We start from the raw sequence: 25,879 nt of genomic DNA, 5'->3' as shown, positions 1-25,879 counted from the left end.
CCTAATTCTTGTTCAGCTTGAAGGCAGCTTTTTAGTTAGTTCTGGAAATTCTTACCCATTTCAGTTTTATGATTTTAAAGATATCAAAAACCTGTATTTGTCAGAAGCCCTTTGTATGAATCTCTTTGAAGATGAAACACATTCCACAAGAAAATAAGAACAACTATCAATGACAAAAGACTCAAAAATGGACATAGTTCAAGATCTGATGAGAGTTCATTGTAATAGAGCTGACAAGGAAATTTTGTTATCTCTGTGACATCTAACACTTCAATAATCAGAATATTAAGTGATGACCTTATAGCAGAACATAACACACCAAATAAACGAGCCTAATTAGTCAAGGAGACTTCATTTATGATTTAAATCTCAGGGAAGTTGATTAAAACCTCAGAAAGTGGGCACCTGGGTGGCTCAGTTGGTTAAGCAACTGCCTTCGGCTCGGGTCATGATCCCGGAATCCTGGGATCGAGTCCCGCATCGGGCTCCCTACTTCTCCCTCTAACCTTCTCCCCTCTCATGCTGTTTCTCTCTCTCTCTCAAATAAATAAATAAATAAAATCTTAAAAAAAAAAATAAAACCTCAGAAAGTTATAGAGCCCATGCCTAAATAGGATTACAGATCATGACAAAACTTAAAACTTAATTATTTATTTAACCAAGGTGGCAATAAGAGACTCCTTGGTAGAATAAAAGTTTTATATTTAATGCTGATAACCCTAAAGACAGGTCTTAATTAAACCAACAAACTTAAATTTAGTTTAAATGCAGAATATGTTCCTCCTGGGTCCACTTAAAAGTCAATCAGTTTGTTCCCCATTGTCAAGTTTTACCTGGGGCAGTGGTGAGGAAATCTGAAGGGGGCGGTGTAAGTCCAAGGGGGTGCTCTTCGCTCCCTGACAGTGAGGGGAGGAGAAAGAGCCAGTGGGGTGGAGGCACCAAGGATGGTCTGGGGCCAACTATGCAGGCCACACCCAAGGTGGTGGAGAAACAGGAGGAGGAGGAGGGGGAGGGGAAGGCAGAAGAGGTGAGATGCCCCCAGGAAGGCTGGAGGTGGATAAAAGCCCAGCAGGCAGAGAAAGAGGATTCCCAGTCCTAAAGCCCACCAGCTTGAACAGATAAAAAGACAGGTTTTCTTTCCAACAGCAAGCGGAAATAGGCAGTCCCTGTCGGGCTGGAGAAGACAGAGAAATTCCCCGAAACAAAAGGAATTTCGGCCGCTGCTTGGGAATATTCCTTAAAGTCCCCATCCCAAGGTAGACTAACCAGAGACAGCTGGCTCCAATTATCATAGCCATGAGCCCGGGAAATGAATGAGGGAGAAGCCCCCACATACAGCGCTAGTAGTCTGGGTCTATCAGGAGGAACAGCGAGAGACAGTCCGTATCCCCTTTGTCAGGGATGGCCCGTATTTCCTCCAGCAACCTGAGTTTATTCGGAGGAAGCCTGTTTAGATAATCATCATCCAATATATGGGGAGGGGGTTTTCTAGACTGTTTAGTGGCCAAACACATTCTACAAGAGGCCCTTAAGTCGGGGTCCTAATTTAGGGCCATGAAGGCCTGGACATAGGCCACTTGCCCTGTTTCCTACAGAAGAGATCTAACAGATAGATCATATTGAAGCTTAATGTCCCATTAATGAGCCATTTTTCCTCATCTCTTTGGGTTTTTTTTTTTAAGATCTTATTTATTTATTTGACAGAGAGAGACATAGCGAGACAGGGAACACAAGCAGGGCGAGTGGGAGGAGAAGCAGGCTTCCCGCTGAGCAGGGAGCCCGATGCGGGGCTCGATCCCAGGACCCTGGGATCGTGACCTGAGCCGAAGGCAGACACTTAACGACTGAGCCACCCAGGTGCCCCTGGTTTTGTTTTGTTTTGTTTTGTTTTAAGATTTTATTTATTTGAGAGAGAGAGTACAAGTTGGGGGGGGGGGCAGAGGGACAAGCAGACTGTCCACTGAGCAGGGAGCTGGATGTGGGGCCCCATCCCAGGACCCTGAGATCATGACCTGAGCTGAAGTCAGATGCTTAACTGATTGAGGCACCCAGGCACCCCTCCTCATCTCCTAAGGAATACTGAGGCCATGCAGTGTTACAGAAGACCAGTCCTTTCTTGGAGCTTGCAATCCAAATTGTTTCCAGTGGGTAAAAAGGCATCCCAAGGGAGAGCCCTTGGGAACTAAAAAAGAAGCCTAGAAGGTCCGTTATCAAGAAAATCCTCCCTCCCCCCACCCCCCGGGTGGCATCCCATGTAGGATATATCAGAGGCTCCTGGTGTCAAAGTGACCCAAGGTGTCCCTCTAAGGAAATTGCTATGATCACCACCCCGCCCTGTAGGAGGGATGCTGGTGCCCCCCCACCCTGCTTTTCCCTTGCATCCTAGGCTACAAAGGGGTGCCAGTGAATGGACCAAAATACCATGCCATGCCTTGCCTTGCCGTGCCATGAAGAACCCACCGTTTTTAACCCATGGAACACACTAGAAAAATTTTACAAGCGGAAATTACCCCATGTTGTAATTTAAGTGGTATAGGACATTGACTGAAAACAGTAAAGGTAGAAATCCATCATGGTCTAAGCAACATTCCAATACATTTGGTCCTTACAGCCAACTTCCCTAGGAAATGGTCCCGTTTGGGTTTTAATTCAATCAGGTACTGGTTTCGGCTGGCTTCCAGAGGAGGTCTCGCGGCCAGAAGTGGCTGGACCGGAGATGTGAAAGGGGTCACATTAGACCCGATGAGAAGGAAACCTCACACGGGAGTCTTAAGATTGGCAGCTGTACTAGTCACTTAGGTGGCTGTCCTGTGCCCAAGACAGACAACTTTGTATAAGAATAGGAATAAAGAGGAGCTCCTGGGTGAGTTGGTTAAGCAACCGACCCTTGGTTTCAGCTCAGGTGATGATCTCAGCATCATGAGATCAAACCCCACATTAGGCTCTGTGCTCAGTGCAATCTGCTTGAGATTCTTTCTCCCTCTGCTCCTCCCCCCAGTGTGTGCACTCGTTCTCTCTCTCTCAAATAAATAAATAAATCTTTAAAGAATAGGATAGAATTCTTGGGACATTTTCAGTGCAAAAAGCGTGGTTTTATTAAAGCACGGGGACAGGACCCATGGGCAGAAAATGCTGCACCAGGATTGTGAGGAGTGACTGATTATACACTTTTAAGTTTGTGGAGGAAGTTGGGGTAGAGATAATGTGAGTTTCTCAGGAATTTTTGTGTGCTGAGAGCAGGGTCTACAGGACCTTGGAGGCCTGGCTGTCATCAAGACAAGGTTGCTTTTCGTCCCTAGTAAAACATCAACAGGAAGGCGGCCTTGAGTTCCTTGAGGAAGGTCACGCTCAACCTGTCTCAGGTATTCGGCAGTGGGCTGCAGGCTGTAAGGAGATGGAATTTAAGCTACATTTCTCTGGCTTCTGTTTTCCTCATCAGGGAGCCACTACAGTGGGGGAGAATGGTCAAGGAAGGGCTCACTGCTGTGGTTAAGGCAAGCCTTGAAGGAGAGAGGGAGGGAGAGTTCCAGGCAGAGGGAACAGCAGGTGCAAAGGCCTTGAGGTGGGAATGTGCACGGCACTTTTGAAGAACATCGAGGAGGCTGGTGTGTTTGGAGCAGAGAGAGCGAGAGGGACAAGGCGGGTGAGGTCAGTAAGGTAACGGGGGGCCAGAGAACACAGGACAGGGGGTCAGCAAACATTCTTAAAGGCCAGAGAGTACATGTTTTGGGCTTCGAGGTCCATGAGGTCTGTGTTTCGACTCCTCTGTTGTTGTATCAAGAAAGCAGCCAGAGATGAGCCATAAATCACTAGTGGTGGCTGGGTTCCAAGAGAACTTTACTTACATAACAGCTATTGGGCCTTGAAGGCAAGAGCTCAGAAGAGGAGGAGCCAGCCAGGTGACAGGGAGGGAGCTGACAGGCAGGAGGGAGGGGAGGGAACCCAGTCAAAACCCACACTCTGCACACGGAATAAAACAAAGCAGAAGAACTGCGTCAGACTTTGCAAGGCTCTCATCCTGCAAGCCAGGAAACTCAGGGCTACGGGACCGATGAGTTCCAACTGTTCACAGAGCAAGGGGTTTTTATGGGATAAATGCAGAAGTCGTCTGGCTTCTGGAGCTGATTGGTCTAGAGCTAATGGTCTTTCTTATTTGGATTCAAGGGACTCCAAGGGAACAGGAAGTCCAGAGAGAGCACAAACAGACTTTGGTGCTCGGGGATTGGCTGGTGTCCTCAGCTGATTTCTGAGAAGAGCTGTAAATTCCTGTAAGGTTAGGTTAAGTGTCCTTTATGCGCCTACGTTGGCCATCTCCATTCTGCCTTTGACACAAGTGACTCCATTTTAGTTTGGTTCCACACCCAAGAAGGGGGCATCCTGGAGTCAGGGAAGCAAGGGCTCCCGGGAGGACAAGTGAGTGACCCCCGTCCTACGGCGGCTACTGCCTCCAGAAAGCCCAGGACTCTGGGCTGGCCAGGGGCGTGGCATCTCGGGGATCACCTGGAGGAAAGCAGCTTTGGGCAGGTGGGGGTGGGGGGAGCCGATTGCAGTGAGGTCGGCAGAGGTGGAGATGGGAGAGGAATTGGGATTTGGGTGTAGTGAGAGTAGGAGAGATGAGCTGGAACCTGGAGGCTCAAGAAGGGTGGTGGTGGGTTTTTGGGGTGGTTTTGCTTTCTGTCTTTTAAAGTTGGAAGAAATAACCACCTGCTTAAGTGCTCATAGGAATGATTCAGTAAAAAAAAGGGGAAGCTTTGGTGGGGGGGGTGGTTTCTGGAGCAAGGACATCAGAGCCTGTGTCCCATCCCCCAAGCTCTGTACCCCGGTTCAGGCCTGAGTCTGCTGTGGGGCCGTCACGGGTGCTTTTCCTGATTCACAGAATGGCACCTCGGAGGCCAGCGGTGGCTCTGGGCGCTGTCCTTGGGGAGGCAAGACGGGATGGCCCCCAGAGTGCTGGGGAGGGTCGGGCCGGGAACGGGACCACACAGGATGGGGGAAGGGCTAGGAGGCTATGGCCCGGAAGCTGGCTGGTAAAGGAATGCAAGGCATTTCTCTTCCGCTTGTCCTATTTTGTGAGTGCAACAGAAAGCAAGGTCTGCTTGAGGGGGTGAGGGGAGGGGAGGTAGTGGCAGGGGTTTGAGGACAGAGGAGAAAGTGTGAATTGGCATCCGGAGGGAGGGGGAGGGAACTAGAGTCTCATTCTCCCGCAGCCTTTGCCCCCGCTTGGGATGGAAGGTGGTCATTTGGAGCGAGGTTTTCAGCGCAGCAGTAGGGTGAAAAGCACTAGTCAGCGTTGTGCAGAGTGGGGAGGGGTGCGGGGCCAGGGTGAGGGTGTGCCAAGGGCTGCTTATATGCTGGGTGGTTAAATTGTGGAAGGAGGGGTGAGACAGCAAGCAGCGAGGGACAGTCAGAGGGTGGCAGGGCCAGAGGATGGGGTCTGATGGGGGAAAGACGACTGAATCGGGGACTAGAGGATGGGGTGGGCTCTGGAGCTGAAATTATGGAGTGGGTGTCGTTATGTAGGATGACCAAGCCTGGGGGCATCATGGGAGCAGGTGGCTGAGGTGGGACGAAGGGCAAGATAGTGGGAAAGGAAGAGAGACCAAGGACTCCGCACACCAGGAGTGGGAGGTGTCGGCGGTGTGGATGGTGAAATGGTCAAGAACTGTGGTGTGTGTTGGAGACTGGGACAGTGAGCCAGAACTGAAACCTTCAAGGAACGAGGGGACAGGGGCTGGACTGGTTTTGGGGCCTGCCTGGAGCTTGGGGCTGGAGTGTTCTAGAGAGGGGAGAAGGCGGGAAATGGGGGCGGGAAGCAAAGAGGGCCCCCTCCCCCGGCCTAGTGGTCTGAGAGAGCCCCCACGTGAGAGGGCTGCCCAGGAAGCAGGGGCCACAGAGAGGTCTGTGGTCAGTGTTAGAAGGAACAGGTGCTGGAGGACACGAGACATTGTCAAAGGAAAGGGGGTGGTAATGGGGGCCTGACCAGGACAGCTGGGGTTGGGCCCCAGGGCAACCAGGGGTTGCTGGTGAAGGGTGCTTTGTGGACCAGGGCTGGGGTGTGGCTTGGTGGGAGCCGGGCATCCTGTTCTTGCCCTTCAGAACCCATCCGATCAAACAGGTCAGACCGCTGGCTGTGGTGTGGGCCAAGGACACTGTCGCCTTGGCTTTGCCCTGGAGCCCATGGAGCTGAGACCTGATGCCAACCACAAGGAGAATGTGCCCCCCAGGCCTGCGGCGCCCCTGAGGCCAGGCAAGATGATTAATGGGTCTGGGTTGGATGTGGCAGGAGCAGTTATTGGCCCAGAGCTCCTTTCCCATCAGGCCAGCCCAGGGCCTCACTAATTCCAGAGATAAGCTGGACAGGGCCAGCTGGACCAGGACAAAGTCTTCCTAGCCTGGGGCTGAGGGAGAGTCAGGAAGAGGCAGACCAGGAGTGGGCCTGGCTGGGACCCCTGGCTGAGAAGGGCGGTCTGTGTCAGGGTAGTGGCTCGGGTGCTGGGGACTTCGAGAAGGCTACAAAGCTGCTACAGCCAAGGATGGAAGCAGCCCCCAGACAAATTCAGATTCTGATTCACAGGCCAGTTTCTCCAAGTTCTAGCTGTGTGACTGTGGGGCAAGTTGCCAAACCTCTCTGAACTTTAGTTACTATCTTCAAAGCTGAAGGTCTTCTGGTCCACTCCAGATGCTAGGCCCTCCCTAGTCTTCCGCTGTGGAATGGCCTTGGGGGCTCGGGAGACTACACCCCACGCCAAGTCCCCAAGAGCCACTCCCTTGTAGCTATTGGATGTGTTGGGTCTTGTTCTAACCCCCGGGGCTGTCCCCCATTACCTCCGCCCAAGCCAGAAATAAGTCATCCTTGGCTCTTCTCTTCCCTTCATCCCCCTACCCCCTTCTGAGCCTCCACAGCAGATCTGAATCTGTCTCCGAATTCCCTCTTCTGTCCCTGCCACTCCTGATCCCTGCCCTGTCATCTCTCACCTGGGATGCCCTCAACAGCCTCATTCCTGTCCCCCTGCTTCCCTCTGCCCTCCACCCCGCCTGCGCCCCAGCCCTGCTCCCTGCAGCCTGAGTCAGACCACCACTCAGTCCACTGGGGGAGTCCTGGCCCCCTCCCACCCGGAGCCCTGTCTCTGACCAGCAACCCCCAACCCACCCCAGCACCGAACACCAGCTCCCCCCCCTCCCCCCACCAGGGCACAACTGTCTCTCCTCTCTTTAGAGCAGCAGAGGTTCCTGAAGAGCCGAGATGTCGGCCTGGGCAGTGGACTTGGCCGGTGGGTGCGCTCGTACCAGGCCCAGAGGGGAGGGCCTGCCGCCACACCCTCCCCAGGGGCCAAGCTGCACCAGGAGACTTGCCGAGTCCAGACCAACCTGGCTGGCCCGAGCCCCGGCCTGAGCCTCGTCCTGAAGGACACAACTGGCCGGCTGATGAACTCAAGCTTGCAACAGCAGAGCAACCTGGAGCGCCCGGCCGGCAGGCCCCAGGGGAGGGCCCGAGAGCTCGCCATCCAGCAGAATAACCTGAGCATGAGGGGGACCAGCTCGGCTGAGTGCAGAAGTCCCATCAGTCCCCACCTCTGGCCCCACACGACCCCTCTGTCCCCACACGATCCTCGCCCCCAAGGATCACTGGTTTGCCCATCCTCCAGACTGAGACAGTCCCGGCTGCTGGCCACAGGCTCCCCCAGCCCAGACGTCCAACCCGCTGCAGGCTTTGCCCCTTTCAATGGGCACACACGGCCAGGCTCCAGACTCTGGTGTGGCCTGGGGAGCTGGCCCTCTAGGCTCAGGGGGGAGCCCCTCACCCTGGAAGACCTGACTGTCCCTGTCCAGAGCCAAGCTCGGGGCCCATCCCAAACTGCCATCCACCAGCTGCTGGCCTCCGTGCGACACCTGGAGCACGCAGTTGCCCGTCTCGGGTGCCAGGCGTCCCAGGAATCCAGCAGTGGCCAGGTACTCCCTGCCCACGCCCAGCCCAGCCAACCTGTTCTTGCTTCCTGGGATGGGAGGAAGAAACACCTGCCAGGTCTCAGGGAAACTGCCGATTTCCCAGAGACACAAGGGACCCAGGCTGGCCTCTCAGACTCTCAGGCAAACAGGAAGCCTGCGTCCCTGGAGACCACGCTGGGGATCCTGACTGGGGATTTCCTTGACCCTAAGCAGGGGGTCCTTCTGGCCAAGCCCCTGAGGCAAGGAGAGAACTTCTCCCCGGGGCCGACATATGGCAGCGGGCAGAGGGGAGGCCCCTGGCTCCCTCGAGGGGTGGGCAGCAAGGAGGCCAGGCTCTGCTCTCCGGCCCACTCCTGTGTGGCCCAGGGCGTCCCAGCTGGGCAGAAGTGGGGGCAGGTGATTCTGCTGGAGCAGGTCAGCAAGGAGGAAGAGAGGAGGGCTTCCTGCCCAGCAGACGCAGCCCCAACAAGGAGCACCATGCAGGTAGAGGCCAGAGGAGGCCGGGTGTGGGAGCTGGGGGACCTCAGAAGGGCTCCTCCCAGGAACTCTCATGGCCAGCTGGCTGCCACTACCCTGTTACACCCCCCTTCCCCCGGAAAAGGAGGCCTTGGGCAGCCAGGCTTGGCAGAGGGTGTCCTGTCCTGCTTGCTCCTCAGCCTGAGAACTGTGTCATGTCCTTTTGCTTTCCAAGAAAAAAGCCCGAAACGTGGTGAGCCTGGAGTCCGAGACAGCCCGGTGAGGCCATGGGCTGGGGGGTGGGGGCCGGCCACCCTCCTGGGAGAGCTGCTCCCCCATTTGCCTGGGCCAGTGGAGACCAGCCCCTGATGGAGGTCAGGCCCTGGTGGCAGATCCATGCAGGACTTCCGGGGGAGGGGACTTCCTTCACCCTGTCCCTGCTGGGGAATGCGAGGGACCTCCCGGGCCCCAAGGACAGGGACATGGGGACTGCTGTGGCTGCTGGGAATCTGCAACTTCTAAGGCTGCCTGGCACTCTTGGCCATCAAGGGGGCATTCTGCGGCTCTAGGAGTTTGCTTGTCCGGGATTTCCCGGGCTGGCCACCCGCAGAGGGCAGTTCCTCCAGTCCGCAGCTGGTCTTCCTGCGGCAGCATGAGGCGTCAGGGCTGGACAGGTGACCTGGGTGGTGCCCGGCCCCCAGCTGCTTCCTGGGGCCCAGGGGCCAGGCCCACCCCCCGATCAGCCCCGGTCTGGCCCCAGCTGGCAGTGGCTGTCCAGATGTTTTGGAGCCTGGTGGCACTTGGTGCAGGGACGGAGGACAGCGGCTGCAGCAGAGGCCCTGGGCCACCCGCAGGTGTTACGCAGAGGCCTGGGGGCGCTTGGGCGGGCTCCGCGGCTCCAGGAGGCCCAGCTGGAGGTGGCGTGGAGGCGACACACTCAGGCCTTACTGGCCCAGAGCTTCCAGAAGGTCAGGGGCCTCCCGGTTGGGCCATGGGGCGGTGATGAAAGGCTGGTATGTCTGGGGAGGGGGTTCCTGTGGGGCACCTGTTCTGTACCTCCTCAGTGAGCTGCGGTAGAGCGGGTGGAGGGCCACCCAGACACCTGAACCAGCTCTGCTGCTGTTGACATCCTGCCTCCGCTACTTTCTTTTTTCCACGATTTCTTGCTGTGTGGCTTTGGGCAGGTTACTTAACCTCTCTGCGCCTTAGTTTCTTTCGCTCCAAAATGGGATAATAATAATAGTACCTACCTTTCAGGGCTGCTGGGAGGTTAAGTTAATAAATAGAAAGGACTTAGGACCCTGCTTAGCACACAGCAAGTGCTCTACCGTATGAGTGGTTGCTATCTTTTACCCGTGGCTAGTCAGCCAGGACTGCCAGGACACGTCTGTGTTCTTCCCTCCTTGGGAAAGGGGTCCTCTGGGAGGGCCCAGCTCCAGGATCTGCCTCCCAAGGAAAGCGCTGTGTCTTGGGCTCCTTCTCTCCATTCATTCATTTATTCCCAAAGGGGCTGGGCAGTCTACAGGTTAAGACCGAAGGCTTTGGAGTTGGACATTTCTGTCCCTGCACCCCACCCTGGTGCCCCCTCTTGGGGCACATATGAGGCTGCCGCTGACATCCTTCTCTCCCTCTCTCTTCCCCAGTGGAGAAACCAGACTCTGCAGCAGAAGCAGGGGCAGCCACACGTCCAGGCTGGGCCGGGACCCCCACCCTCTGGGGCAGGACAAGGCCAAGGCCCCTCAGGAAGGGAACCAGGGGTGGACCCCACCAGGAGAAACAGGTAGTGCAGGACACCCCAGTGGCCCCTGGGCAGTGCTGGTGGCCTCCCTTCCCCCGCTTCCTGCCTCAGTGTCCCCCCTCCCCGCTCTCCCCATAAGAGAATGAAGATGAAACCCGCAGATGTGGACAAAGCTTTGTGCAAGAGTATGTCCATGGCAGCATTATTTCTATTGCTTGTAAAAACTTCAAAACAGGCTAAGTGTCCCACGGTGAGGGAGAAAATTATGGTTTAGCAACTGTTCAATACGATGTTCATCAAGACTTTAAAAATTCCTCATTCATTTTTAAAATTTTTCGTTTCAATATCTTTATTGGCGTTCTTTCTTTTTTTTTTTTTAAGATTTTATTTATTTATTTGACAGAGAGAATGAGAGAGAGAGCACATGAGAGGGGGGAGGGTCAGAGGGAGAAGCAGACTCCCCGCCGAGCAGGGAGCCCGATGCGGGACTCGATGCGGGACTCGATCCCGGGACTCCAGGATCATGACCTGAGCCGAAGGCAGTCGCTCAACCAACTGAGCCACCCAGGCACCCCTATTGGCGTTATTTCTAATTGTAACAGTAAGGCGTGTTTGATTTGAAAAAAACACTCCCAAATAGTTGAACCTTTCACCGCCCTTTCCTATGTATTCCCCCTTCCTAGAAGTAGTTTCATGGGTATTTGCATTGAATTTTTAGTGACAAGGAGAAATGGTTTTGGTATCTTAGATGGGGGGGGGGGGGAGGCTAAAAAATGGTGTGTAAGATATTTTTCGTGCACATGAAACAATACAGAAGGAAAAACAGTGAAATGTCGTACAATTACTTAGCACTACCAAACAGCTCACTTAGAGATGGCTAAGACAGTTAAGCTTCATATATTGTGTATTTTATTATTGTGTATTGCTCAAAATGAAAATCAATAAATATTTCGTCCAAAAAACATGCTGAAATAAGCAGATAGTGCTTATCTCTGGAGCAGTGAAATTCAAGTTGGCTATTTCCTCTCCATTCCCTCAATCTTCCACTACAGCAAACGATGGGTTTTGTTTCTATTTGTAAATGAAACAAATGTGTTTAAAATAATTATTCAAATGCCATTTGTTTGAATACATGTTTGCTGTGAGAATCCAAATGGTACTGAAGAGAATGAAACAGGGGCGCCTGGGTGGCTCCGTCATTAAGCGGCTGCCTTCGGTTCAGGTCATGATCCCAGGGTCCTGGGATCGAGTCCCATGTCGGGCTCCCTGCTCTGCGGGAAGCCTGCTTCTCCCTCTCCCTCTACCTGCCACTCGCCCTACTTGTGCTCGCTCTCTGTCAAATAAATAAACAAAATCTTAAAAAAAAAAAAAAAAAAAGAGAGAAAGAGAGAGAATGAAACCAAAGCAGAACTTCCCCCCAGATCGCTTTGATAATCAGGGATGATATGGAGAGAACAGGTTGGGGTAGGGGTAGCTGAGCGCACATTTGCACCTGCCGTGGTGGTGGCCGGGTGGCCAGGTTGGGACTGTGTGCTCTCCCTCAGCCTGACCCAGGGCATCGGTTTCTCTCTGGGCAACTTCACTCACAGTCCAGGGAGTCCGAGGGAGGAGGCAGGAGCCTGGCCAAAACCAGCTGGAGGCGATGGGGTAGACCAGATGCTGCAGGTCTTACAACAACTGGCCGGTGAGCTGTGGGCCCCGGGAAAGCAGGGGAGAGGGAGCGGGGTTGGCCCCAAGCACCCACACTGGGCAGGGCTGGGGCTCCTGAGCGAATGAGTGCTTACTGAGCATCTACTTGGACAGCTTCCCAGACACGATTTCATTTGAGCCTCACGGGACCTGGTCAAGGCTTTGTGCCCAGTTTACGGATGGGGAAAGTGAGGCACAGAGAAATTAAGTGACCAGCTTGAGGGCACACAGTATGAAAGGCGCACATCCTGTATTTGTGTGCCGTTGATGTTAATACAGCTCCTGCAGAAGCTTGAGTGTTCGAACCGGAAGGTCCCTCAGACATCACTCACTCCAGGGAAACTGAGGCCCAGAGACGGGGAACGACAGAGCCTCCTCCTGTCCTGAGCCTCCCTACTCTCTCTCCGCTTTACAGTCTTCCTGTTGTGGTACCATCAGAAGGACTGGGCCAGGCGGGAGAGGGGGTTCCAGGGAGAGGCCTCCCAGGTCACACCGAGGACTCAGAGGAGGGGGAGACGCCCCCAAGCCCGGTGCTCTCCTGCTGCAGATGCACCCAGGGTGGCCTTGCCGGACACTCAGCAGCGGAGAGCCTGGCTCTGCAGGTTAGGAGAAGTAGAAGAAGGTGGGAGTGGGGACCCCCTTCCTTGAGGCAGAGGGATTTGGTCCTAAGCAAAGCTCAGCGCCGGCCGCCCCCCAGCCCCGCTCCTGGAAGCACAGCAGTCACACAGGGTACGCCAGTAAGTGTCGTGAGGGGAAGGAACACAGATCCATAAGAGGGTTTTTCCCGTGTTAATTTTTTACGATGCGACATTTACATCTTACACAAAAGTAGAGAAAATAGGTACTAACCCCCAGCGTCCCCATCACCCAGCTTCAAGAAGATCGCCTCCTGGGGACGCCTGGGTGGGGCAGTCGGTTGAGTGTCTGACTCTTGGTTTCGGCTCAGGTCATGATCTCAGGGTCCTGGGATCGGGCCCCGCGTCAGGCTCAGCGCTAGCATGGAGTCAGCTTGAGGTTCTCTCACTCCCTCTCCATCAGCCCCTCCTGCTCATGCTTTCTCTTTCTTTTTTTTTTTTTTAATTTTTTTTAAAGATTTTATTTATTTATTCATGAGAGAGAGAGAAGCAGAGGCAGAGGGAGAGGGAGAAGCAGGCTCCCCGCACAGCAGGGAGCCCGATGCGGGACTCGATCCCAGGACCCTGGGATCATGACCTGAGCTGAAGGCAGACGCTTAACCGACTGAGCCACCCAGGCGTCCCCATGCTTTCTCTTTCTAAAATAAATAACTAAAATCTTTAAAAAAAGAAAGAAAAAGAGAAAATCACCTCCTGAAAACCTTGTTTCATCTGTACCCCAACTGCTTCCCCTATGTTATTTTAAAGCAGGCCCCCCACATCATACCGTTTCACCCATAAATACTTCTGTAGCATCTCTAAAAGATAGGGACTCTTTCCAACAACATAACCACCGTGCCATGATCACGCTTAAAAGTGAACATTAATTCCTTAATACCAACTGTTTTACAGGTACACATTCTGTTATAGTTTGTTTGAACCAGGATCTAAATAAAGTCCTCATGTTAAAGTTGGTCGATAAGTCATTAAAGTCTTTTTGAGCTCTGGGGTCCCCTCTAGTTTTTTCTTTCTTTTTTTTTTTTTTAAAGATATTTATTTATTTATTTGATGGAGAGAGAGACAGCGAGAGAGGGAACACAAGCAGGGGGAGTGGGAGAGGGAGAAGCAGGCTTCCCGCTGAGTAGGGAGCCCGATGTGGGGCTCGATCCCAGGACGCTGGGATCATGACCTGAGCCGAAGGCAGACGCTTAACGACTGAGCCACCCAGGCGCCCCCCCTCTAGTTTTTTCTTTGCAATTTATCTGTGGAGGAAACCAGGTTGCTGATCAAGTAGTTTCCCCGGGTCTACATCCTGCTGCCTGCATCCCCCAGTGCAGTTTCTTTTTTTCAAAGATTTTATTTTTATTTATTTATTTGAGAGAGAGAGAAGGAGGGAGGGGGAGAGGGAGAGAGAGAAGCAGACTCCCCACTGAGCAGAGAGCCCCACGTGGGGCTGGATCCCAGGACCCTGGGATCACGACCTGAGTGAGCCAAAGGCAGACACTTCACCGACTGAACCACCCAGGCGCCCCCCAAGTGCAGTTTCCTAGGAGAACTTTGAGCGAAGTTTGCTGAGCTCAACCATGGTTCCACGGAGATGTGAGGATGAATGCTTGGCCCGTTGAGGGAGAGCCAGCAGGAGAGCGCTAAGCGAAGGAACCATACAGGCAAAGGCCCGTGACAGGGGAGTGTGGGAAACTCAAAGGACACCCTGGCAGCCCAGGGTGGGGGCCGGGGGGGGGGTTAAGATGAAGATGGAAAGGCATGCCAGGGCCAGATCATGGCCTTGTAGGCGGTGCCGAGGAGTTGACATTCTGTCCTAACCGCAAGGCGGGCAGGGGGGGACCGCTGGGGGTTTTCAGCAGGGGACCAAGATGACTGCATTTGAGATTGGAAAAAGATCACTCTGGCCACTGAGCTGTCAGTGCCTGGAGGGGCCCCGAGTGGATGCGGGAGGCTGTGGAGGCCATCCGGGCATCCGGCGGTGAGGGCGTGGTGGCCCGAACAGGGTCAGAGAGTGAAGTGGCTTGTCCAAGGTTCAGCAGTGGCACGGACGACTCATACCAGCGCCTTCTCTCGGTTCCCCAGGTGCTTTGGGGCCTGGCAGCAGTTTGTGCAAAGAGCCACCCGGTCCCGGGACCACCTGGCCCGCCGCCGGGCAGGGAGCCTGAAGTTATATCTGCAACAGTGGGTGCGGATGAAGCAGCTCCGGGCCTCAGATGGAGCGAAGGTGATCCGGCTGTCCCTCTGCCGCCAGAAGGCGGGTGAGCGAGCAAGTGGCAGGCCGAGGGGCTCCCTTTCCCTCCCACCCCAGCAAACAGTGGCACCTAAGCTCCGTCTGTGGTGGGCCCCAGTGGAATTGATGGCTTCTCGTGATGGGAGGTGGTAGAACCCAGAGCATTCTGGGGGGTGCGGTCTGACGGCCCGGGAGGGTCCAGGAGGGGTCCCCAGAGTGGGCAGGCCTTGGCTGGGCCCCATCCTCACTCCAGGTCAGGAGCTTCTCAGGCAAGAGACTTCGTTCCATCTTCCACTAGGAGGGGATGTGATCCCTGCTCTCGGAAGCTCCTGGTCTGGGGGATAATACACAGCCCTTGTCCCCCTCCCCCCCAAAAAAAATCTGATAAGGAAAATGGGCTCTTTGAGGTGTCTTGGAGGGGAGGATTTGGAAGCAGTGGGAGGGGGCAGTGCCTGGGAGGGGAGGTCCTAAGGAGGGGTGAGGCAGGCTGGGGCAGCAGCCCACACCATCCCTGACTGCCATGGGTGCCGCCAAGGGCTTTGGGTGGAAGGAGGTCACTGGGGACACGGCTGATTCATCCTTTGACTCCTTCTCAGGGAATGTGTCCCTCTGCAGCTCAGCGCCTAGAGCGGCTACAGCCCGTGGCCTGGGGGTAGTGGCTCAGGCCCAGGGGCTGCCCCAGGAGCAAGGCGGGGGCTCCCTGCAGGAAGCCTGCCGGAGACTGGCCCTGCACCGGGCACTGCTGCTCTGGAGGACGAGGCTCTCCCAGCGCCAGAGGGCGGAGTAGGTGTCCATGAGCCTGTGACCTGGGGTTGGGCCTGGGGTTGGGCCTGGGGGTACGCATGTGAGCAGTGCTCATCCCTGGGAAGTGTCCCACGGAGAATGGGCCAGGTCCTGCCCTTCCCCGAGGTTCCTGCAGGGACCTGGCATGCTGCGGTACCCGGCAGGCAGATGCGGGGCTGAGGGAGGTGGCCCAGGGGCCGGGAGACAGTGGTTGAGCAGAGAGCAAGCTGTGGGAGCATGTAGTAGCCGGGGACACAGACACAGACCCCTACCTACCAGGGGGGCTGGAACCTGATGGAGAGGTTGCTTGCTTCTCTCCGGGCTAGAGGGGGGAGTCCCCTGGTGGCAGGAACAGTGTCTGCCTCACCTCGGTCTGGCATGTTAGAGACATGATAGATACTGTAAGCAAGTAAGTGCCCCCGTCTGCCTTGTTATACAGCTCGAGAAACTGGGGCTCAGAGGGCCGAGCAGCTTGCTCTAAATCACACTGTGAATTAGGAGCAAGAAGATCCCTGTTGCTTTTCTACAAGACAGTCGTTGCTGGGACTCAGAGTCCAGGCTGATGGCTGTGGGTGAGGGGGCGATGGGGGTCAGGAGGGGCCAGTGGCGCCGATGAGACCTCAAGTGGAACATAAGCCAGCAGTTGCAGGGATAAGAATTCCGTCATCAAAAGCCCCATACTAGGGTACCTGGGGCACCCAGTCAGTTTAGCATCTACCTTCAGCTCAGGTCATGATCCCAGGGTCCTGGGATTGAGCCCCATATCAGGCTCCCTGCTCTGTAGGGAGCCTGCTTCTCCCTCTGCCCCTCACCCCCACTCGTGCTCTCTCTCTCTCAAATAAATAAAATCTTAAAAAAAAGAAAGCGAGAAAGAAAGAAAGAAAGAAAGAAAGAAAGAAAGAAAGAAAGAAAGAAAGAAAGAAAGAAAGAAAGAAAGAAAGAAAGAAAGAAAGTCAATGCCTAGTATCCATCATCCATACCCCCTTGGTCCACCTGGACCCTCCGTCTCTTTGAACGAAGCCCCTAGAACTCCCAGAGAAGTCAGTTCACCATGATCCCTCAGAATGTAGCTCTCCCTCCTCCAGTCCATCCTCTAGCCTCTGGGCATCAGGGAACAGTATCTCCCTACAACAGAGCTAGGGTTGCCCTGTGATCTAAAATAAGTGTTTGAATCCCATGTCTCCTGCTATTTGGAGTTTGGAGAAATGACCTTCCATCAGGCCTCGGTGCCCTTATCTTTATAACCGAGCAGAGGCAGAAGTACTGATGGGACCATACATGTGGTCTCCTGAGTCTGGGGTCCTTGGGTCTGGGGCCCAGCTCCCCCTCCCATCAGGAGTGTGGCGAGGATCGCGAGGTGATGCAGGTGTAGACAGCAGCTGCCTCAGCCTTAGATACTCGTGAGAGTCACTCTGGGAGCTCTGGAAAAGTTAGGAAGCCCAGGCCGCACCTAGACTGCTAAGTCAGAATCTCTGGGGGTGGGACCCCAATGGGCATGAGTATGTCTCAGAGCCCCCGGTAGTCCCATACGTGGCCTGGTGTTTGGCATGGGAGGCCCCTTCCAGATCAGCTCTGGCAGAGACCCAGCCGAGGGTAGCACCTGCTTGGCAGCCCCGTCAGCCAGGGGGTGAGGCTGGGGCCCAGGGACTCACCTGCCCCTTCCTGTAGCTCCTTCCTCCGGGGCATGCGGCAGCAGATGATTCGGCGTATCCTGAAGGGGTGGCATTTGAAGGCGGGGGGTCCGAGCACCCCATCAGACAGTGCCAGGACCACCTTGGCCCCGGAGCTCCTGAGCGGCATCCCAGGAAGGGAGCCCTTGCTGGGCTGCAGCCCACCCCGAAGCTCACTAGAAAAGGTGAGGGGCAGGGGGTGGGGGGCAGGTGGGAGGAAAGGGTGGGGACAGGGCAGGGGCCCAGGGATCCAGGACTCCATCCCTCCTTCCCCAGGCTTCCAGGGCCCCCGCCCTCTTGGAGACCCTCCGGCTGAGCTTTTTGTGGGCCTCTGGGCAGCGGCAGAAGGCACGGTGCCTTCTGCTCTGGCAGGTGCAGGCCCAGCAGTCCCGGGGTGCAGCGAAGTGGCACCAGCGTACTCTTCAGAGGCGGTAGGGACCCCTCCCCATGGCGGGTGAGCCATGCCACCCACCACTCTGTGGACATCCTGTTCCCAGCCCCCTTCCCATTACTCCTTGACCTTCACAGCAGCATCCCTTTGCGGTCTGCCTCCCAGAGGGCTCCCATCTCACGCTCCGATCTGTTGGTACCCAGACTCAGGTCCTCTGGACTTCTGCCCTCCTAGCCTGCCAGTCGTTTCTCCCAGAGACTTCATAGCTGTGGCTCATTCATCTATTCATCCGCAGCACAATGCTCAAGCGTCGGTCTGCCTGGGTTCTAATCCCAGCTTTGCCCCTCGCTAGCTATGTGATCTTGGGCAAGTTGCTTAACCTCTCTGTGTCTCCTCCATCTCTCCATTTGTATGGGGATGATAACAGTAGTCACTCTGGTGGGCATCAACAAGGTAGGGGCACGCAATCCCCTAGCCCAGTACCTGGCACATAGTAAGCACTCAGTTCATGGCAATGTTTATCACTGGTGGCTGAGCTCAGGACTTGGTTGGGGTCCGAGGTCCCATCTTATCCCTAACCTGTCATTGTGACACTCGGAGTAGCATGTGAGCAGTCCAGCCCCCCCAGCAAGCCACGCTCCCCCATGAAGGAAACAGGGAGAAGAGTCCCCTCGAGCTCCTAGGGGAGCCTGAGGTGGCACTGACCATCCTCAGGGTGGACGCTCCCCTTCCTAGCATCCTCCTCGGCTGGAGCCACTGGGCCACGGCCCGAGGGGCCCGGAGAGAGCTGGCTGCTGGCTGGGCCTGGGAGCGGAGCTGCAGGGCCGCGCTGGGCTTGTGGCGGAGGCGGCTGGTGCAGGGGCGAGAGGTGGAGCAGTGGGTTCGGGCGCGGGGCCGCACACTGGTTCGACGCGCCCTGAACTGTTGGCATTCCTCCTGGCAGAGTGAGTCGGGGCCTGGCTCCGGGGCACTGAAGGGGAGGGAAGGGCTGGGTCCATCAGGGAGACCCAGGGTTTTGTGTCCTCCAGCACAGAGTCCAGCGATGGGACCCCCACAGGGCACACCCAGGACGGGGAGGGGGCAGAGCGGAACCCAGGGGCCTGGACATTGCCCGTCCGTTCCCCGGCTATGTGGACCTTACACAAGCCACATAACCTCTCTGAGCCTCAGCTTACTCATCTGTCAAATGGGGATCACAGCAGTACCCTCCTCAGAGGGTGATTGTGGGGAGTCTATGAGACCATCCATGCAGTGTTGGCTCAGAACCCAGCTCCTAGTAGGTGTTACTGTCATCATCATCTTGTCTTCATCCTCATCCTCATTATCCTCACCTGGCCTTCAGGAGTCATGGGCCTGAGCACTGAGTCATGGTGTCCTCAGAGCCCAGCATAGGAGGTGATCACTGGGGGCCGTTTTCGAGGCTTCCCACTATACTAACACATCGTATCAATGAGCTGGCGGGTGGGGAACTGGTCGTTCTGGAAAGTTCATGTCCTGTCCACTGGGGACAGCTGCTTCTCCAGCCCAATCGCTGCCCAGTTATGCTGACCCAGGGTTGCCAGACCTCGTTTTCAAAGAAAAGCTGGAAATCTAGATTCTTACATGAATTCTCCTGATTCCTAAACATTTCCAAGAAATGAAAAACAATGAGCTGGGTTGGCCTGGTCATTGCAGGATACTTGTAACCGAAGCATTTAAACCCTGGGGGCCTCCTCTGCCCCTGCTTGGGTCAAGTGCAAAGGGCTGGCTGAGGTGGGGCCCACAGTTACCCAGGGCTGAGGGGCAAGGCTGGGATGAACGCCTGGGGGCATCTCAGCGTCTCTCTGGCCACAGGGCAGCAGTTCCTGCATGCAAAGTATCAGAGGTGGGTGCAGGTCCATCTCCGGGGCTTGAGGAGGTCCGTGTTCCAGAACTGGCGGCAGGCAGCAGCTCGTCGGAGACACCCAGTGGACCCCCCAGAGCAGCTTCTACTGCACAGGTGGGTGGGCCCAGGGCTGGGAGGATGAGGGTCATCTCCACTCTGGAAAAAGCAGAGCGACAACTCAGGGGACCTAACGAGGGAGCCATAGAGTCATGACCACCGACCTTCCTTTACTTGCTTTGTTCGAGGGGTGCCCACCTGATGCCCTGATGAGCCCCAGGTCTCCAACTCCTGGCCAGGTCAGTCCTTTGGTTTGAGAGGACACAGGAAAGCTGAGGGAAGTCCATGCCTCCAACATCCACCATAATGTGTGTTCCAATGTGTTGCCCATGTCTTGTTTGAGGACAGGCAAGTTCTACTCTATACAGTTGCCAAAAGAGCGAGCTCTTCATCTAAACAGAGATGTTCTAGTAAAACGTATATAGCTCATTCGTGCAGAGTTAAAAGCAGCGGGGACAGATGATGCTTCCTCCCACCGTTCAGCTACAAATTCACAGATGTTCACGGTGTCCCCGCACGGGCGGCCGGCCATTGACGGCGGATTACGGATACTGAACAGATACAGCTGAACAGTGGGCAGTTTTTTTGGCCCTTCCTGGAGTGGGCACTGTGCTCCCCTCACCAGCCTCCTGCCCCCGAGAGGGCTTGTGAGGGGAGACCAGGCCTGGCTGCCCCCCCGCCCTGGTGGCACTGGCACTTGACCCCACACCTGCTATGTTCCCACGACCTCCTGGGAGCACCTGCCCTCCTGAGTCTGCCTGCTCGTGCGGAAGCCCTGAACCAAAGCCAGCACTTTGACCCTTTACACATCGGTTCCTACGTTCTGAAGGCACAGGGTTGTGTATGCAAAGCCACGTATAACCTAGGACACTTTGGGGCGGCATCTGTGGGTATGATTTGGAATAAATGGGACTTTTGATGCTGAAAGCCAGCTGGGCCTCTCCTCTGCTCCTGTTTTTCAGCCACTTCCAGGCCTGGTATGGAGCTGAGAGAGATACAGGGGTGGTCCCGGCCACGGGAGCCTCTCAGGATGGCCCGAGAAAGGCCGTGGGGGCCACAATTGCCATGTGGCAGGATGCCCGAGTGGCCAAGGCCTGGGCACAGGAGCAGTTTGTGGCCCGGGCCTCCGTGGCCCGCTGGAGAAGCCACGTGCAGGGGGGCCGGGCGGACAGGCAGCTGAGCAGGGCCCGGGCCCGGCAGGCCTTCGTAGCATGGCAAGCAGCTCTGGGCCAGCGCCACAAGGCCCGCCGCCTGGCAGAAGGCAGAGTGGCCCTGTGCCGGACACAGCGGGTGCGTGAGTCCCGCCTACGCCGGGTCAGCCGAGCCCGGGCTGCCCAGAAGCTGAGCGCCAGGTGGGTGCCTGTGGCCAGAGGGCAGCCGCACATGGTGCTTCCAGCTCTGTTTCTGAGGCCTTGAGCTTGTTGTTGGCAGAGGTAGAGGGTATTTGGTGGCTGGTGACAGGGCTCAGGAGGCTGGGGTCAGAGGGAGAGGCGGTCCCAGCCGCTGCAGCTCATCCTGGGGTCCAAGTCCAGACCTGCACTTTCCAGCAGTGCAACCCCTCTCTGAGCAAGTCTTTGAAGGTCAAAGGAAAATAACAGGCCTGCCTTAGAGAGAGAATGCATGGGAGCACTCGGCTCAGGGGTCAGAAACACAGCAGGTGCTCATTAAACAGTGCTCTTGTGAGGGAGGGCGAGGCACAGTGTAGCAGCAGGACTGCCCGCTCTCTGTTGCCTCAACAAGATGCTTGTCCCTGGTGTGTGATGTTCTGCTGCTCTCTGGGCCTCTTTTAACCAGATTTCCCCAGAAGAGGGATGAGGGGAGGAGCACCAGTGCGGGCTTAGCCTGGAGGTCCCCGCCCAGCAGGGGACTCCTCGCTCACTGGCAAGGGCTGGGAAGGGCCTCCCACAGCCCACCACACATGTGGTTTCCTCCCTCTCTCCCAGTGTCCTAGAGGCCTGGGCCCAGTCGGCAGCCAGGGGCCATGTCCAGCGAGCCACCATCACCCAATTCCAGCAGGCTGGGTCCAGACGCCTCCTGTGGACCCACTGGGCCCAGTGGCAGGCAGCGCTGCTCAGTATGTGGTTGGAACCACAGGCGGAGGCCCAGGAGGCCCGTGCAGTTGACCTCAGGCAGTGGCCCAGGGTGGCCAACAGAAGGCGCCTCCTAGCGCTGACCAACACTCCAGCCCCATGGAAGCAGGTGAGACAGCCTAGGTAGGGTGGGAGGTCCAAAAATGACCTGAGGGCCAGTGGCCTCAGAATCAGCTTGCTTCAGGGCGCCTGGGTGGCTCAGTTGGTTAAGCGACTGCCTTCGGCTCAGGCCATGATCCTGGAGTCCCGGGATCGAGTCCCGCATCGGGCTCCCTGCTCAGCAGGGAGTCTGCTTCTCCCTCTGACCCTCCTCCCTCTCATGCTCTCTGTCTCTCATTCTCTCTGTCTCAAATAAATAAATAAAAAAAAAAAATCTTTAAAAAAAAAAAAAAGAATCAGCTTGCTTCAGCCCGTGGTGGCAAACGTGGCTGGATACTTATCCGGGGGACCCAATGGCCTTATGGACACTACCCCTACTAGGTTCTAGAACAGCCTTCTGGCTCTGGAAGACTGCCATCTTTGGGTCCATCAGCAAACATTTACTGAGCACCTACTGAGTGCCAGCCCAGCACAGGTCTGCCACAAAGACAAATACCGTGGTCACAGTCTATTAGGGAGACAGACACCTGAACTCATATGTACCCTGGTGCAGCCTAGAGTCAGGTGCATGGGGACAGGAACAACTATTCGCCAAGTCCCTTTTGGTCCTTATTGGAAAAATTAAACACGCTCACTACAGGAAAATCAGGAATTACAAAGGAAATGTTGCTTTCATAACTCCCTCCACCCAAAGACAACCACCAGTCCCTCTCCGGACCAGAAGCAGTTAGTTCTGGGGCGCCTGGCTGGCTCAGTCAGTGGAACACGTGACTCTCGATCTCAGGGTTGTGAGTTCAAGCTCCATGTTGAGTGTGAAGACTACTTAAAAATAAAACTTTTAAAAGGGAAAAAAAGAGAAACAGTTCTGACACCCTCAAATGGTGACAATAGCTTAATGGCAAACAGGACTGAAGAGGCCAGAATGAAAGGCAGGCACAAGAAGGGACACCGCATTGCAGTCTAGGGACATGTCATTGGAGGACACACAGCCCCAGAGTTACTGGCAGGCCACACAGTGTTCCTAAAGATGAACTGGAATCATCTAGAATCCTGTTTCAGAATGCCAGGAAGCATGTAATAGATTCTAGAAAGGTTCTTAGAAAAAAGATTAAAAAAAAAATTTTTTTTTAAAGATTCCATTTAGAGAGAGAGCACACGCGTGTGAGTGCAAGCAGGGGCAGGGGCAGAGGGAGAGAGGATCTCAAGCAGATTCCACACTGAGCACGGAGCTCGACACAGGGCTCCGTCTCACGGCCCTGAGATCATGACCTGAGCCAAAATCCGGTTGGACATTTAACTGACGGAGCCACCCAAGCACCCCTACGTTGTTTTTTAAAACGGAATTGAAAGGGCCTAACTTTGGTTATTTGCAGAATCCATATACTCACACTTGGGGGGCTATGGCAAGAGCAGATTCTGGGTGCTCAGTATTTTATTTCTAGATCTGTGTCATAAGACAATTTTATTTTCAGTCTGTTTAAAAATACTAATATTCCATTCTTATCAGCAAAGGCAGGCGGGATCCCATGTGCTGACGGGAGAAACACAGGCATAATGAAACCAAAAGTAAATGCCGGGAAGGATAGCTAGGGTGCTTGGCTCCAGGGCCCCCCCTCTCTACCACATGCACACACGCACCCAGGCGGCCCTCACCGAGCCACACCAGCGCTATTATGCCTCCTCGTGGCAGAGAGGTCCTTCGAGAGCCCCTGGTCCGTGGTAGAGCAGTGGCTGGGCTCGGGCTCTGGAGTCAGATGGCTCCGAGACAGGGGGCCTCAGGCAGGTAATCTCACTTTGTAAAGCCCAGGTGGGGAGAGAAGCCCTGCTCACAGGCTGCCAGGGCACGGGTGAGCGCTCACCAGGCGTGGACCAGGTCCGCCCCTCTGCTTGAGTCTCCAGCCACGCTCGGAGGACGGGGCAAGAGGCAGTGGTGTGTGCCCGTGGCCCTACTCCTCCCAGGCACCTTCCCTGCCTCCTCTGGGAGCCTCGGGGCCACACAAGAGGCGGCGGCCCTGCTTCTGGTCAGGGGCAGGACACGAAGAATCCTGCCAGGTTGCCTGGGATGCAGGGGGTCCAGGCCCATGGGGTTCAGGCTTTCCTCTCTGGCTGTTCCCTCAGACCCACTGCTTCGGGACACTGCCCGGCCCAAGCCAGCACCACCGCCACGGCGGACAGAGGAAGCAGAGAGAAACGTCCTGGGCTCAGAGTAAGGAGACCTGTCCCGGGGGCCAGACAGCTCACAGGCCTGGAAATGCTTTTTATGTACGGGTTTTGTTAACCTCTTCTCCCAGGCAGCAAAGAGCCCCCCCTCTGCCGTGCCTTCCCGCGCCGGTGGCAACGGCCTGGATGCCCCGGCCAGACCCAAGGCTGGCCCCCTACAAGACCAGGAGGGGACTGCAGCTCTGAGGCCGGAGCCCTCAAAGGCCAAGGCGAGGCCGCTAAGAGACAGCTGGGGTAAGAGTAGCTGCGCCTGCGCCTGTGAGTGGGGTGGGTGGGCCCGGGGGCAGGGCCCGGGCCGGGCTGAGCCGGGGGGGCGGGCCCTCTCTCAGGCCAGTGCTCCTTCCTGGAGGATCCACGGGGGTCCGTGGCTCTGCCCTTCTTCCCGGTCACGAAGGGGTCCTGATGCTCTTGGCTATCAGGGTGCACGCCAGGGCCTCTCCCCACCAGGAGGAAGTACCTGCAGCGCTGGCACCGTGAAGCGCCAATTCGCCAGCTCCGGGGCCCCCAGCGGGCCAGGCACCTGGCCGCACCGGGGCAGCACCCGGTAGATGCTCAGGGCGCCGAGCGGCTGGCACGGACGCTGGTGAGTGGGGGCAGCCCCTCCCCAGCCTCAAGCTGATCTCGCAGCTCACCCCGTCCCCGACCCTAACCACTAGAAATGACGTCTCTCAAAGCATCTGGGTCTCTGTACGGATCAAGTCTGAAAGCGTGGGGTCAGGTGCAAGGATCTGCATTAGCGCACCTTAAAGGGCACCCTGCCCCCCGCCGCCCCGTCACAGCCCCTTCCTCCTGGTGCTGCAGAGCGGTAGGGGGAAGACACAGCAGAGGGGCTGGGGGGCAGCAGCGGCCCGGCCGGGGCCTCTCACTTGCCACCCCCACAGCTGAGGCAGTGGCACCTGAAGTGGGCCTGGCGTGTGTGGCGGCGGCGGGCCCTGCGGCTATGGGTGGCTCAGCGATTACAGCAGCAAGAAGGCGACCGGGTCCTTTCCCAGGTACGGGGGGTGGCCCCCACCCCCCAGCAGCTCTTCCGAGCTGGGGGCCCTCCTTGTCACCATCCCCCAGGGCCCCTCCATTTTCAGGGGCAGGGTCAGTTCCATTAGAGAAAACATAGCTTGGGTTTCGATTTAGCTGGCGATCATGTGCTTGGCCCAGGCCTACCCAGCCACTTGGTGTAGGAACGAGGCTTGGCCACAGCATGGCTGCCACTCACACTAGCCCATGTTGGGTATGGGTCCCTAAGTGCCCCCTCCCTTATCTGCCCCACTCTGAGCATAGGTTCCCAGACCTTAAGTCAGATCTGTTCTGAGCCTGTGCATTAGGCCTGGGGCAGAGCTGGCTGGCGGGGAGGCGGGGGGGCTGGGGTGGAGGCGGATGGGGGGGGGTCTCCTATTCCCTCTGGGGAGAGAAGGAACAGGGCACAGGTGTTAGCCTAGCACATACAGCAGACCCAGGAGGGAGCCAAATAGCCTTTCCTTCCTCCTCCCCGATTCCAGGCCTTGGAGAAGTGGCGCCAGCACCTGGCAGCCAGGGGCTGGAAGAGAGGAGCCACCAGCGGCCTGATACCCGAGCCAGGTGGGCATCAGGAACCTGGGAGCAGGCTGGAAGCAGCTCGAGCCCGTGTGTGGTGGACTTGAGGCGGAGCAGGGGACCCAGCTGCAGCTGTGACTTGTTCCCATAGAAAGAAAAACAACACTGAGCCCAGCCTCCCTAAGGAAGGAACCACGCTCCACCCATCAGGGGAGTGCAGCCTGGTGACAGAGGGGCCAGCTCCCTGAGCTCTGAAGGACAATAAAACACAGTCCTTAGTCCTCGCTGCTTCTCTTGCTCAGCGTCTCCTAAGGGCCGCCCCTCTGCCTCGGTCAGCCACCCTGGGAAGGAAGCGAAGAGGGTACAGCCGTGACTGTGCCCGCCTCTTCTGCCATCAGGCTGCTCTTTGGGCACCTACCCCCACTCTCCTCCTGCTGAGCCAGCGAGGACCAGCAGGCAGGGACCGGGACCAGGACAGGGAACAGCTTCTATGCATCT

At 56.3% G+C, this 25,879-nt stretch overlaps 1 protein-coding gene across 1 annotated transcript; it reads left to right on the top strand.

Annotated features, from left to right (window-relative positions):
* Positions 1-961: 961 nt before the first annotated feature.
* CUNH1orf167 (chromosome unknown C1orf167 homolog) lies at positions 962-25,711 on the top strand. The gene is given in 17 exon segments (XM_064587563.1): positions 962-1,027; positions 6,097-6,247; positions 7,217-8,361; positions 9,078-9,371; positions 10,047-10,137; positions 14,334-14,708; positions 15,277-15,463; positions 17,132-17,323; positions 17,325-17,564; positions 18,260-18,468; positions 19,358-19,502; positions 20,408-20,797; positions 21,389-21,644; positions 24,080-24,328; positions 24,504-24,818; positions 25,321-25,479; positions 25,481-25,711. Coding segments are annotated over 17 exon segments (4,503 nt in total). The 3' UTR covers positions 25,520-25,711.
* The last annotated feature ends 168 nt before the right edge of the window (positions 25,712-25,879 follow it).

This window comes from Mirounga angustirostris, unplaced genomic scaffold, assembly GCF_029215605.1.
Source record: "Mirounga angustirostris isolate CCGP_5_RB_7025 unplaced genomic scaffold, mMirAng1.0.hap1 SCAF_4, whole genome shotgun sequence".
Classification (NCBI taxonomy): Eukaryota; Metazoa; Chordata; class Mammalia; order Carnivora; family Phocidae; genus Mirounga; species Mirounga angustirostris.
Note: the sequence above shows the minus strand (reverse complement) of the source record. Positions and strands in the feature narration are given on the sequence as shown.